The following is a 12,868-nucleotide window of genomic DNA, read 5'->3' as shown; positions in this document are numbered from 1 at the left end:
CAGAGCGAGGCAAGGAAGAAAGATACCCAATGAGCCCATGAAAAGATGCTCAGTCATTAGTCAGCAAAGTGCAAATTAAAACCACAATGCAGTGCCACCACACTTCTGTTAGAATGGCTAAAATTAACGACAGGCTGACTGTGCCAAGTGTTGGTGAGGATGTGCAACAACTGGAACTCTCCTTCATTTCTGAGGACAATGCAAAATGGCGCTGCCCTTGGAAAAGCAGTGTGGCAGTTTTTCATAAATCGAACATGCGACAACTTCATGCCTAGGTTTTTGCCTCCTCCTTCCAAATAAAAACATGTCCTTGAAAGACTAGTATATGAATGTTCACATCAGCTTCATTCATAATAGCCCCAAACTGCAAACAATCCCGAATAGGTGAACTGATAAGCGATTTATGACATTCGGGTTATGCAGTATTACACAGCCACACAATGGGATGAACTACTGATACACCAAATAACGTGGATGGATCTCAAAAATGTGCTCAGAGAAGGAATGATTCCATTTATGTGATATGCTCAAAAACAATTAACCTATAGCACCAGAAAGTGGTTGCGGTTGCCTGAGACCGGGGTGCGGGCCAGAGATGGAGTGGGAAGGGACCCAAGGGAACTTTCTGGAGAGATGCACCTATTTTATATCTCGAATGTGGTAGGGCTTAAACTGGTGTATGAATTCGTCCTGATGCATCACACTTGACACTTAAAATGAATGCATTTGGTTGTATGTAATGTATACCTCAATGACGCTGATGTAAGAAGAGAAGGAGGAGGCCCCTCCTCTGATGAATGGGCTTTCAGGACAGGGGCACCAGTGAGAGGTCACACTCACTTGTGAGAAATGCCTGGGGGTGATGGACAGTGAGCAGCTCGGCCCCACATCTGCTACAGTGCTGTTCAAGGGTGGAGGCTGAGTCAGAGCCTGGCAGGCACGGTGCACAGTGTGCTTGGTTGGATGCTGCTTTTGAGACCCAACTCAGTTCACTGGCTCCTCCCTTGGACAAGAAACTTAAGTTGGGAGTCTAGCTAACTGTGGTTCGGAAGAGCATTCTTCGGGGGCCCTGTGCATCTTGAAGAGGGTCCCTGCTTGGAGAGCATTTCCGGTCTGAGACAAGGTGGGAGGTCAGAAGGAGGTGGGCAGCTTTTGCGTCTGCACCCCCAGCAAGTTATCCTCTTTGTAAAGATACCGGCTGTTCATAATACATGGCTGAGTTTGGGAAAATCCAAATAAACTTCCCCTCACCCCCAAGCTTCTCAGCCAACTCAGTGAGCCACATTGGAACAGTCTAGATTTGGGGAGGGGAGATTTGCAACTGTGAGACAGATCATAATCTCCACTAAGTCTGTTCTGAAATGTAAATTATAGTTGTGGAACAGTGATGATTCACATAATTACACTGAAATTAAACCGGAAACAAAGTGTGACTGTGAGCAGCATCTTGTAGAGAAATTACCACAACCAGATGTATGCAAATTGTTCCCTAAATAGAGTAAGGCACCTTTCCAGGACATTCCCATGAATTTATATTCTATGGACATCCAAATCCTATCCAAAGCCCACCTTAATTACTGTTTTCCTTTCCAATGAACCATTTCCCCCACTGTGGGAGATACTTGTGTGTCGTTGGCTAAGTTAACAATTACACGAACTTCCAGAAGTCTTTGTTTTTACAAATAAAGGAGACTGCTATAGGCACTTTTTAGGTAAATAAAAACAAAGGAAAAAGAAAGAGTTCCTAAGTACAATAAATCTAAAATGGTTTAAGGCTGATTGTATGGATCTGAATATGATTTCCTCCCTCACTGGGTCCAGGCTCCACTCTCTCATGAGCTAGGTATGTGACCTCCAGCAAATCTAACCTCGTTCCAGTTCCCTCACAGGCAAGTTAAGATGGCACCATGTCCTTCCCAATTTCAGCAAGTAATAAGTTTGCACTGAAATGTTACATCTGGTGCTAGCACTTTGAAAAAGCGGAAGTTTGATATGAATATAAAGCAGAGACTTTTTTGCATTTAAAAGACAACTTTTACAATGTTATAAACATAGTATATGTGTTATCACTAGATGTACATGCAGGAGGACTGGTCCCTAAAGCAATAAAAATCATCTCATTTTAAAATTTTCCAATCTGTTAGCAGCAAGCTCAAGGGCTAGGTGTCCTCCAAGAGCAGTGCTCACTGTCACTAGGTTGTCAGGAACAGTCCTCTGTCACCTCTCTAGATTGTTTTAAGTTCCACACTGGGGGACGGCAGGAGTTACTTTATTACTAAACCAAGAGACTACAAACTGAAGCCTGGAAATGGAATATGAATTAAAATTTCAAAAAGAAAAAAACAACAACTGGGTCCTAGAAATGCCACAATGATTAAGTCTAGTATATGGTCCATATTCCATTCAATGCAGGCAGTAGTAAAAAATAAAATGGAACGTCCACGTGTCTGTGTTGTTTTTAGGGGAGAAAGAGAGTACTAGGAATTTGAAGTCAAGGGCTGATCTTGGCATTGCCTCGAGCTTACTGCCTCAGGCTTAGCCCCTGAGCTGCAGGGTGGCTCCATTTCCTGCCCTGCTTGCCCCTCCTTCCTTCTGCTCGCTCCCACATCATCTCCGAGGGTAGAAATGACCCTTAATTTTCTCTTTTAGGAACTGTAGGAGCTGTGAAGTGCTTTTGTGTTTCTTGAGTTGTTTTATTTATTTATTTATTTATTTATTTATTTATTTATTTATTTATTTATTTATTAAAGATTTTATTTATTCATTTGAGACACAGAGATACAGAGAGAGAGAGAGAGAGAGAAAGCATGAGCAGGGAGAGAGACAGAGAGGGAGAGGGAGAAACAGGCTCCTCGCTGAGCCAGGAGCCCGATGTGGGGCTCGATCCCAGGACCCTGGAATCATGACCTGAGCTGAAGGCAGACGCTTAACCATCTGAGCCACCCAGGTGCCCCTTGAGTTGTTTGATTTAGTTGAACACATGTTAATTGAGTGCATATGGCTAGACAGAGCATACAAAAGTGACGAATACCTGGTTCTTGTCCTCGCCTTGCTGAAGATCTGATGGCTGGTCAGGCTCACAAAGGACACAAAAAGTGCCTTGTTATTTTGAGGAAGGAGAGAGCACATCTAGTTATGTGGATCAGGAAGGTTTTATGGTGGAGTTTCTGTCACTTGAGCCAGGCCTGGAGTGGGGAGAGAGATGTCCGCAATGCGGGGCTTGATTGCAGGACCCTGAGATCATGACCTGAGCCGAAATCAAGAGTTGAACACTTAACCGACTGAGCCACCCAAGTGCCCCTGACTGGGACCTTTTAAAAATTAGGACAGCCGGGCGCCTGGGTGGCTCAGATGGTTGGGCGTCTGCCTTCGGCTCAGGTCATGATCCCAGGGTCCTGGGATCGAGTCCCGCATCGGGCTCTCTGCTCCTTGGGAGCCTGCTTCTCCCTCTGCCTCTCTCTCTGTCTCTCATGAATAAATAAATAAAAATCTAAAAAAAAAAAAAAAAAAAAATTAGGACAGCCAACTTTGGGCTCCAGATGAATTTCATACACACCACGGTGCGACTAGTCCACCTGACAGGAAGTGGCTGCCCACTTAGGGCTCTGTGAACAGCACGGCTAAGTGACATTAATAATTCCTAATGCTGTTTCTACTTATAATTTTTAGCAGATTCTTTTCCCCAGTCAAATTTCCCAAATTTAAATTCGCTGGGTTGTGTAAATGTAAAGTATTGAAGAAGGAAGAAAGGTATAATTTAATTCTTCATATGCAAACTTTATTTGCCAACGCTTAAGAATGCTGTTTAAAAACAAATTATCTGAGTTGTAACCAAAGTCTAATTAAATAATTAATTTCATAGTACAATTGTTCAACTTGTCTTATATTATAGAATGGATACATTTGAACATTATAGAAACTTGTTTTAAAAAGCAATTTAATATGTTTGAGTTTGTTGTATACAAAATAATGGTTTAGAGGATTAGAAAGTGCTCCAGAATGACAAGTCCCTGAAGTTACAATTTCTGTTCTTCAAAATCCAAAACATGGACGAAATGTATGAATCAATGGTTTTCAAGATACTGGACAGTGGGAAAGAAAGGACAGTAATTCCTGAGACTGTAACAAACAAGGTGAGCCCTACAATTCCCCGGGGTTACTGCCTTGAGAGAGTTTCCAGGCAACAATGCACATAAGGGGAGCCTGAGAGGAGTCCCACAATCTCCTTGAGTTGAGGAGACAAACTGGTCAACAAAATGCCAATCAAAATTCTAGCTAGATTTTTTTTTTAGAAATTAAAAAACTGATTCTAAAATTCAGATGGAAATGCAAAGAAGCTAGAATAGCCAAATCAAGTTTGAGAAGAAACAAAGCTGAAGGAATAACAATATCTGATTTCAAGATAATATAAAAGTACAGTAATCAACAGTGTGGTGTTGGCGGTAATACTAATGAATAGATCGATGGAACAAAATAGAAACCATACATATATGGAAAACTGATTTTTGACAAAGGTGCAAAGGCAACTCAGTGGGGGAACAAGTCTTTTCAACAGATGGTGCTAGAACAATTGTGTATCCACATACACAATGAATGAACTTCAATCCCTACCTCATGCCATATACAAAAATTAACCCAGAATGGACCACAGGCTTAAATGTAAAACCCTAGGTATAAAATTTTTAGAAGAAAATACAGGAGAGAATTTTTATGACCTCAGATTAAGCAAGGATCTTTAGATACACCACCAAAAACAATATACATGAAAGTATAAATTGACTCATCAAAATGAAAAACTTTTGTCCTGTCAAAGACACTGTTAAGGAAATTAAAAGCCACAGACAGAGAGAAAACATTGGCAAATTACCTATCTAATAAAGGACTTCTATCATACAGAATATATAAAGAACTCTCAAAATTCAATAAAAAAGAAAACTAGTATCTCAATTAAGATAATGGACAAAAATTTTGAAAAATACTTCACCAAAGATATACGAATGGCAAATAAGCACATGAAAATATGCTCAATGTAATTTGCCATTAGGGAAATGCAAACTAAAACCCCAATTAGATATCTCTACACACAGAACAGTAGCTAAAATTTTGGAGAATGACGATACCAAATGTTGTTAAGAAGGTGCAGGAGGGGCGCCTGGGTGGCTCAGTTGATTAAGCGACTGCCTTCGGCTCAGGTCATGATCTTGGAGTCCCGGGATCAAGTCCCGCATCGGGCTCCCTGATCAGCGGGGAGTCTGCTTCTCCCTCTGACCCTCCTCCCTCTCATGCTCTCTGTCTCATTGTCTCTCTCAAATAAATAAAAATAAAATTAAAAAAAAAAAGGTGCAGGAAGTGGAACTCTCATTCATAGCTGGTGGGAATATAAAATGGGATAACCACTTTGGAAAACAGTTTGACTCTTTTTTAAAATGCTAAACATCATTAGCCATCAGGGAAATTCAAATCAAAGCCACATCGAGATACCACCTTACACCAGTTAGAACAGCAAAAATTGACAAGGCAAGAAACAACAAATGTCTGAGAGGATGTGGAGAAAGGGGAACCCTCTTACACTGCTGGTGGGAATGCAAGTTGGTGCAGCCACTCTGAAAAACAGTATGGAGGTTCCTCAAGACGTTAAAAATAGAGCTACCCTATGACCCAGCAATTGCACTACTGGGTATTTACCCCAAAGATACAGATGCAGAAAAGAAGGGTCACCTGCACCCCAATGTTCATAGCAACAATGTCCACAATAGCCAAACTGTGGAAGGAGCCGAGATGCCCTTCAACAGATGAATGGATAAAGAAGATGTGGTCCATACATGCAACGGAATATTACTCAGCCATCAGAAAGGATGAATACCCAACTTTGACATCAACATGGATGGGACTGGAGGAGATTATGCTAAGTGAAATAAGTCAAACAGAGAAAGACAATTATCATATGGTTTCACTGATCTGTGGAACGTAAGGAATAGCATGGAGGACATTAGGAGAAGGAAGGGAAGATGAAGGGGGGAAATCAGAGAGGGAGATGAACCATGAGAGACTACGGACTCCAGGAATCAAACTGAGGGTTTTAGAGGGGAGGAGAGTGGGGGGATATGTGAGCCCGGTGATGGGTTATTAAGGAGGGCACATATTGCTTGGAGCACAAGGTGTTATATGAAAACAATGAATCGTGGATCACTACATCAAAAACTAATGATGTTTTGTATGGTGACTAACATAACACGATAAAAAAAATTATAAAAAAGTAAAAAATAAATAAAATAACTTGAGAGCTAAAAAAATAAAAAAATAAAATGCTAAACATAGATCACATGATTCAGACATTCTATTCCTACGTATTTATCCAAGGGAAATGAAAGCATATGTCCATTTAAAGAATTTATATGAATATTCATAGATTTGTTTGTAATAATCAAATACTGGAAACTCCCCAAATGTTCATCAACAGGTGAAGGGAGAGAAACAACTCTGGTATATCCATGTAATAAAATACCCCCAGCAATAAAAAGGAATGAACTCTTAGTATACACGACGAGATGAATGATCTCAAAAATAATTTTGTTGAGTGAAAGAAATCAGACAAAAAAAGAGAAAACATAATGTACAATCCCAATTATATAAAAGTCCAGAAAACGCAATCTATGATGACAAGAAGGCAGGTCAGCGGTTGTTTGGGGATGGGAGGTACAGGGAGAGTCAGGAGGGAGGGGTTGCAAAGGGTGTGAAGAAACTTTTGGGGGGATGGAAATGTCCGTTATCTTGTGATGATGGTTTCAGGGATATATTTATATATCTGTATCTATATCTATATATATCTCAAAACACATCAAGTATCCACCTTAAATATGTGCATTTTGGTATGTCAATTACACCTCAGTAAAGCTATTTTTAGAACTTAATGATGTGACTTCGGGCACCTAGAGCAAAATCCTGGTTTGGGAGCTGCAAAAGTCATGGAGCATCAAGATATTAATGATACTTGGTTCTAAAATGTGACCTTGTCTTTAACTGTGACATGAAATATTCTTGTTAACTGCCCAACAATAGGTCATAAAGTTTCTCCTGAGGCTCTCCCGCCACACAGATCGAGGGGAGCGAGTCATTGAAAGCAGGTTTCACCACCTCCTTTTTTCTTGCTTCCTTATCTTGGGAAAGAAGGGGGGAATATGAAAACAGACTTAATATAAGGCAAGATACACAACAGGTTGTTGGAAATATATGTGAAACCAGAAAATGGGTATCAATATCCAAAAAATACAAGGATTTTTCTTTGCCTTTGTTCTCTTCTTTTCCTTCTTTCCTTACCATCTCTCTCTACCATTCCTTTCTTAATAAACCCTTTCTTCCTTTCCTGTCCTTTTCCCCCTTCTCTCCTTCCACCTTTTGTCTTTTAACCCCACATCCCCTTGACCCCCCATTTGCTGGCAGGATTGCACGGTGGTTCAGACTACAGCACGGACTGGAGCAGACTGCCCAAGTTCAAATCTCATGCTGTGCTCCATATCGTATTTAATATCTCCTGCTTTAGCTGCCCTGTCTGTAAATAGAGTGAAACAAAAGTTCCTTCTTCTCGGGCCACTGTGACATTTAAGTGAGTTGATGTAGGTAAAGCACTTAAAACAGGCAGAACCATGGGTTAATGCCAAGCAGTATTACTGTTCCCAGAGCCCCTAATCTACAACAGACATGCTGGGCTTCAATCAATTGAACATAAAAAGCCCTGGGCTCAGAGAAGAGGGCAGAAGGCACGAGATTCCGAGTTGGAACCTGGTCCTGGCTCGGCCAGTCCCCAGTCCCCAGCTCCCTGACCCCTTCCATGTGGTTTACGCATCAGAGCTTAGACTGTTTCCGGGGGAAAATGAGAAGGCTGGTCTAGAAGACTGTCTCCACGGTCCCATCCAGCTGTTAACACTGCTTTTTATAATTCAAAATTATACCCATATTATCACATGAAAGGCTTTTGGACCACTGTTAGGCACAATGGAGTTTTTCATGTTCCAGCGAAGGTCATTCGTTATTTAGTAAGAAAGATAACTAAGCTTGCAAATTACATTGATAGGACGATTGCTAAAATTTTAGCAGAACGCTGACTTCTTTAACGTTTTATGAGAAATTTTAACATGCAGTTTATTATCTTCTGAAATTGAATATATTTGAAGTTCTGGATCAGAACCTCCCCTTTTCAAAGCTGTGCGGCAAGTCTCTTGAAAGGTTAGGAGTTGGTGTATTTTGTTGTGGTGGACGGCGCACCACTGGCTTGGCCTTAGAGACCCCGCAGGATCGTTTCGGAAGTGCTCTGGAGACATAGTGTCTTCTCCCAAATCAATAGCACAAATGGCGAGTGAAGCAACCATAGAAAGCAAGCTACAGTCAGTTCACATGACTCACTTTGTGGGAAATTCCCTGGAGTAAGTATACCAAACTACAAATAGTGCTGCCATCTGAGAAAAATACTCAGCTTTTAAAAGGGGGCAGATTTAATGTGGAGACTGTTCCATTGTGACCTAGACAGCCGGGCTTTAATGTTCATTTGAAGGGGACCCAGTATAACCATGATGGGGAGGGAGATTTCCTCTGCTAACATCCTACTGGAGAAATTGTCAAATGTGCCAGCAATTCCTAATGCTTTAAAGGTTCAAGTAACTTTTGGGAGTGTTACACTCCCATTGTAACATATTGACTCCAGGGACCAAAGAGGAATTTTGTTAAAACAAACGGAGATCGGTTAGATGTCCCTCATAATTCCTAGCAGAAGTCTTTGCACTGCTCTCTGCTGGAATGAGCTGCTCCCACAACGTGGTTGATTCTCTCATTTGCTGTTAGTGACAATCACCTGTCTCAACTGGCACATTCTTGGAGCTGTTCAGAGAGAGCCAGAGGCATCCTATAGCCTGTGGACACCGCTTATCTGTGCAGGAAACTGCCAGACTCCTGTCCCTTCCAGCCAGCGCTGTCAACATTAGACCAGGTGTCAGAGTTTGGACAAGAATCAGTCAAACCGATTCAGGTATCTCCATGGGTCAGTGTAAAAGAGAGAGGAACTAGCTCAGTTTGATTAAATGGCATCTCTAGGCCAGGGCTTGAAATCTTGAGTGTATAAATGCATGCATATATTTGGGATAGCATGAAGGAATTTCAAGTTTTGATCTGATTTCCAGGATGAGGCTGGTTAAAGTGTAGTGAGGAATCTTTACAGATCACTGCTAGCTAAGTTCAATGAAAAAAATCCTTTTAGTTTATTAAAAATTGGGAAATAGAAGAAATAAAACACAACTCCACAGAAATATGAACTGCTACCAGATTAGTGTCTTTCCAATTGATGTTTTTCTGCACACATTTTCATATAGCTGAGATGATATGTATACACTACTTTGCCTTGTACTTGCACTTAAGATGCTTTGTGCATTGCACAATTTCGGTAATTTTTTCAATGCCAAAATAATATCCTGTTGTAGTTATATTTTAATATGGTTAGATTCTAATATGGTTAACTGCTTTTTTATTGTTGGACATAGTGTTCTGCTATAATAAATAATGCTGTTATAAACATTTGTGCATAAATAATTGTCCTTTTCTCCTTAGGACTATTCCCCTGAAATGACATTACAAGATTCAAGAATTAATACATTTTTAAGGCTCAGGACACATTTTACCAAATGTTTGTGTCAAAATACCCTCTCACCAGCTGTGGTTGAGAATGTTCCAACTTGTGGGCATCATTACCAGCACTGAATATCTCTTGAAAGAAAAAAATCCTTGCTAATTTGATGACAAAACAGTATCTTACTGTAATTTTATTCACATTTCCGATTACTAGTTACCATGTGTTTACTCTTTCGTTTTTCCTCTTCTGTCAACAACTTGTTCATGACCTCTGCCCGTTTTTCCCTTTTTTTATCCACATTAATGAAATTTTGTTTTGTAAAGTCTCCATTGAAGCAGTTTACTTTATTGAATTGATTTAAATATTTTATTTAAAGAAATACTCTGAAGACTGTAGCTAATTGATAGGAAAAATATAAATCATACATGTTTAAAGATAATTTTGTACTGACATTATGGGAACTTGATTTCTGCCAACAACATGATTAGTTTTGTCATGCTACTATTGGAATGCACTCTGCAGAAATGTGGTTTTACCTTCAAATCTGAGCATACTACCCTTACGTCAAAGAAGAAAAAAGGATAATAAAAAAACACAACTTGGATTAAAGTTTAGTAGACCACATCTGATTTGCTGAAGAGTAAGTTCTTCTATTTACCTCTTCAAGGAAGTGCTTATTTTTTTCACTTCTTTCTGTGCATCTTTATCCTATAAAGAAAATATAAGTACACAATGAAATTTCACACATTGATCCTGCTACTCTGGGTACTTTGAAGCAATCTTTGGTGGAGTGAGGCGATACTCTCTGAAGGACCATTACAAAGAAATTACACATTTCTTAGATCCAGGCATGATTCAGATCTCTGAGAATACGTGTCATGTGGAGAGCTATTTCCAGGGTTTCCCCCACCAGGTCTGGAGTGGTGGGAAGACAGGGAGAAGAGAGCCTTTCGTGTAAGTGGACACATTCGATCTCACTAGTGTGTTAATGGTTAACATTGTTTTCTTCTTCAACTGTACCATGTGGAAGAAGTCCCAGCCCTAGCAGCAGGATTTGAAGAAATCTGAGATTCCACTGCATGATCCAGACTAGCAAATATACTTTTCATTACTGACTTTATCAAGTAGTTTATATTTAAGATGAAAAACCATGTAATATGTTCTCTAGTACTGCACATGTATTGTTATTTCTTTAAAACAAGTGTGGTGGTTAGAAACAGTGGCGATAAATTCAGATGGCAGGGTACTCCTCTACACTTTTGCATTTAACAAACATTTATTGAGAGGCGCCTGGGTGGCTCAGTTGGTTAAGCTCAGGTCATGATCTCGGGTCCTGGGATGGAGTCCTCCATCGGACTCCATGCTCGGCAGGGAATCTGTTTCTCCCTCTGCCTTTCCCACCTGCTCGTGCTCTCTCTCTCTCTCAAATAAATAAAATCTTAAAAAAACAAAACAAAACCCCAAATATGTATTAAGTACCTAATCAGAAAGAATTTAAGGGATGTAACAAATGAAAATAAACAGATGAGGAAAAATGAACAAAGTAATATTTGGAAGTAGCTATTAGATTTTTTTTTTTTAAACCTGGAAGCTCTTCAATAGTTTTAATCATAATGTAGTGTCTGGTCAGTAGGATGTCTACTTCTATCAAATCAATATTTTTTGAAGGTTGTGAGAAAATGTGATTAATGAATTTAGGGTATTAATGTATTATTTAAAAGAACTTATACAAAATAAGCTGTAATCCATGTTTATCTTCGTAACCCCATGGCTAGCTGAGTGCCTGGCACCTAGAAGTCCCGAAATGGATGATGTCTACTATTAGTGGCTTAATGCTAGAACATACAGTAACATTTCCCATCAATTTCTAGGAATCAATTTCTTACAGAACAATGACATCAATGAGAGAATTATTTCAATTAGATGCCTAAAGAAATGAAAATGCATAAGCCATAATGAAAGATTCAAAATTAAGATCACAGCATAGCGATATTTATACTCATGCACCACAAAGAAGAGTTCCTCTAACCTCCACCCCAATTCGACTGGCAGCAAATGTGCACACCCACACACTCACACTCACACACTCACACCACACGCCTCCCATTTCACCTCTTTCCCAGGGTTTCCATCCAAGTATTCTACTTATTTATGTTTTTATGTATAGAGGGCACTGGCAGGGCTTTTTAGCCCAAAAAGCCAGCTAAAACCACCACCTCCAATTATGCTTTCCTCTATTATCATCCAAAATATACATCCTTTACACCATCAATCCTCTTTGGTATTCCCCCCAATACTGCCCTCCTATGAATTCTCCTCCTTGACTCAACCTCCCACTTAACCCCTTTTTCTCAGACATTTCTACATAGCTTCCTAGCACTCCTGCTAGTAGACTTGTTTTGAAGTCACTTTTGCATAACCGGTAATGCATTTGCTGAGAGAATATATTTTGGGGGGAAGAGGAGAGGATGAGGGATATTACTGGTGGAGGGGTTGGAGCCAATGGTAGAAGATAATTGCCCTCTACCATTTCTTCTAGCTGTTAAACTCCTGGTCACTCTCCTTTTACGTTTATTTTTTTATGACTTCGGCACCTGGGTCACTCTCCACACCGTCTGCCATCACTGTTGGGACATCCTTGCCCCATGGCCCGTGGATCCCAGCATCCCAGGAGTTGGTCTCCTCATCTCCGATGTCCTTCCCCACCACCCCCGTGAGCACACCCTGGGCTGCGTCATGACCTAGAACTACTCTACCTCTGAAACAGGCAGCCTGCTCTCTGAACACAACTGCCTATCTTTTTGGGTCATTTATCCAATCACACCAATTTTTCAACTTCTACAGGTTTATTAAGTGATTTTTTCCTTATTGTTCTCTATCAGCGTTCTCCTGCTTTGACTTATTTTCAACCCACATTAGGTTCTACATCCAACTACCCTCTTAGCAAAAGATCAAAACCCTTTCTCCCTCTGTGGCAGCTGCCCTGGTTCTCTACGAACCCACAAGTCTACAAACCCATCAAGTTTTCTATTGAGCCCACGACAAAAAAAAAAAAAGAGGACCATGATGTGCTCTAGATCCCTTTCTGACTTCCTCAGGACCTTATTCTATCAATTATCTCCTCTCTCCCCAGTCTTTCTCGAACCGGGTCTTCTTTGCTGGCCCTTTCTCATCATTTAAGTATGCTTCCCCATTTCCCATCTAAAAAAACATCATTTCTCAACTCCAGCACCACTTTAATTGCCACCTGAC

General features: G+C 40.4%; 1 protein-coding gene across 1 annotated transcript in view; it reads right to left on the bottom strand.

The window, feature by feature from the left end:
- Window positions 1-3,756: 3,756 nt before the first annotated feature.
- LOC123850732 (regulator of microtubule dynamics protein 2) overlaps window positions 3,757-12,868 on the bottom strand; it is an 83,591-nt gene continuing 74,479 nt past the window's right edge. Inside the window, exons 11-12 of the mRNA XM_064572127.1 lie at window positions 10,275-10,324; window positions 3,757-7,157 (exon numbers count right to left, since the gene is read on the bottom strand). Of these exons, the coding sequence (XP_064428197.1) occupies window positions 7,154-7,157; window positions 10,275-10,324 (54 nt within the window). The 3' untranslated portion in view covers window positions 3,757-7,153. The remainder of the gene's footprint in view (window positions 7,158-10,274; window positions 10,325-12,868) is intronic.

Source organism: Mirounga angustirostris, unplaced genomic scaffold (assembly GCF_029215605.1).
Source record: "Mirounga angustirostris isolate CCGP_5_RB_7025 unplaced genomic scaffold, mMirAng1.0.hap1 SCAF_10, whole genome shotgun sequence".
Taxonomy (NCBI): Eukaryota; Metazoa; Chordata; class Mammalia; order Carnivora; family Phocidae; genus Mirounga; species Mirounga angustirostris.
This window is presented reverse-complemented; position numbering and strand designations above follow the sequence as displayed.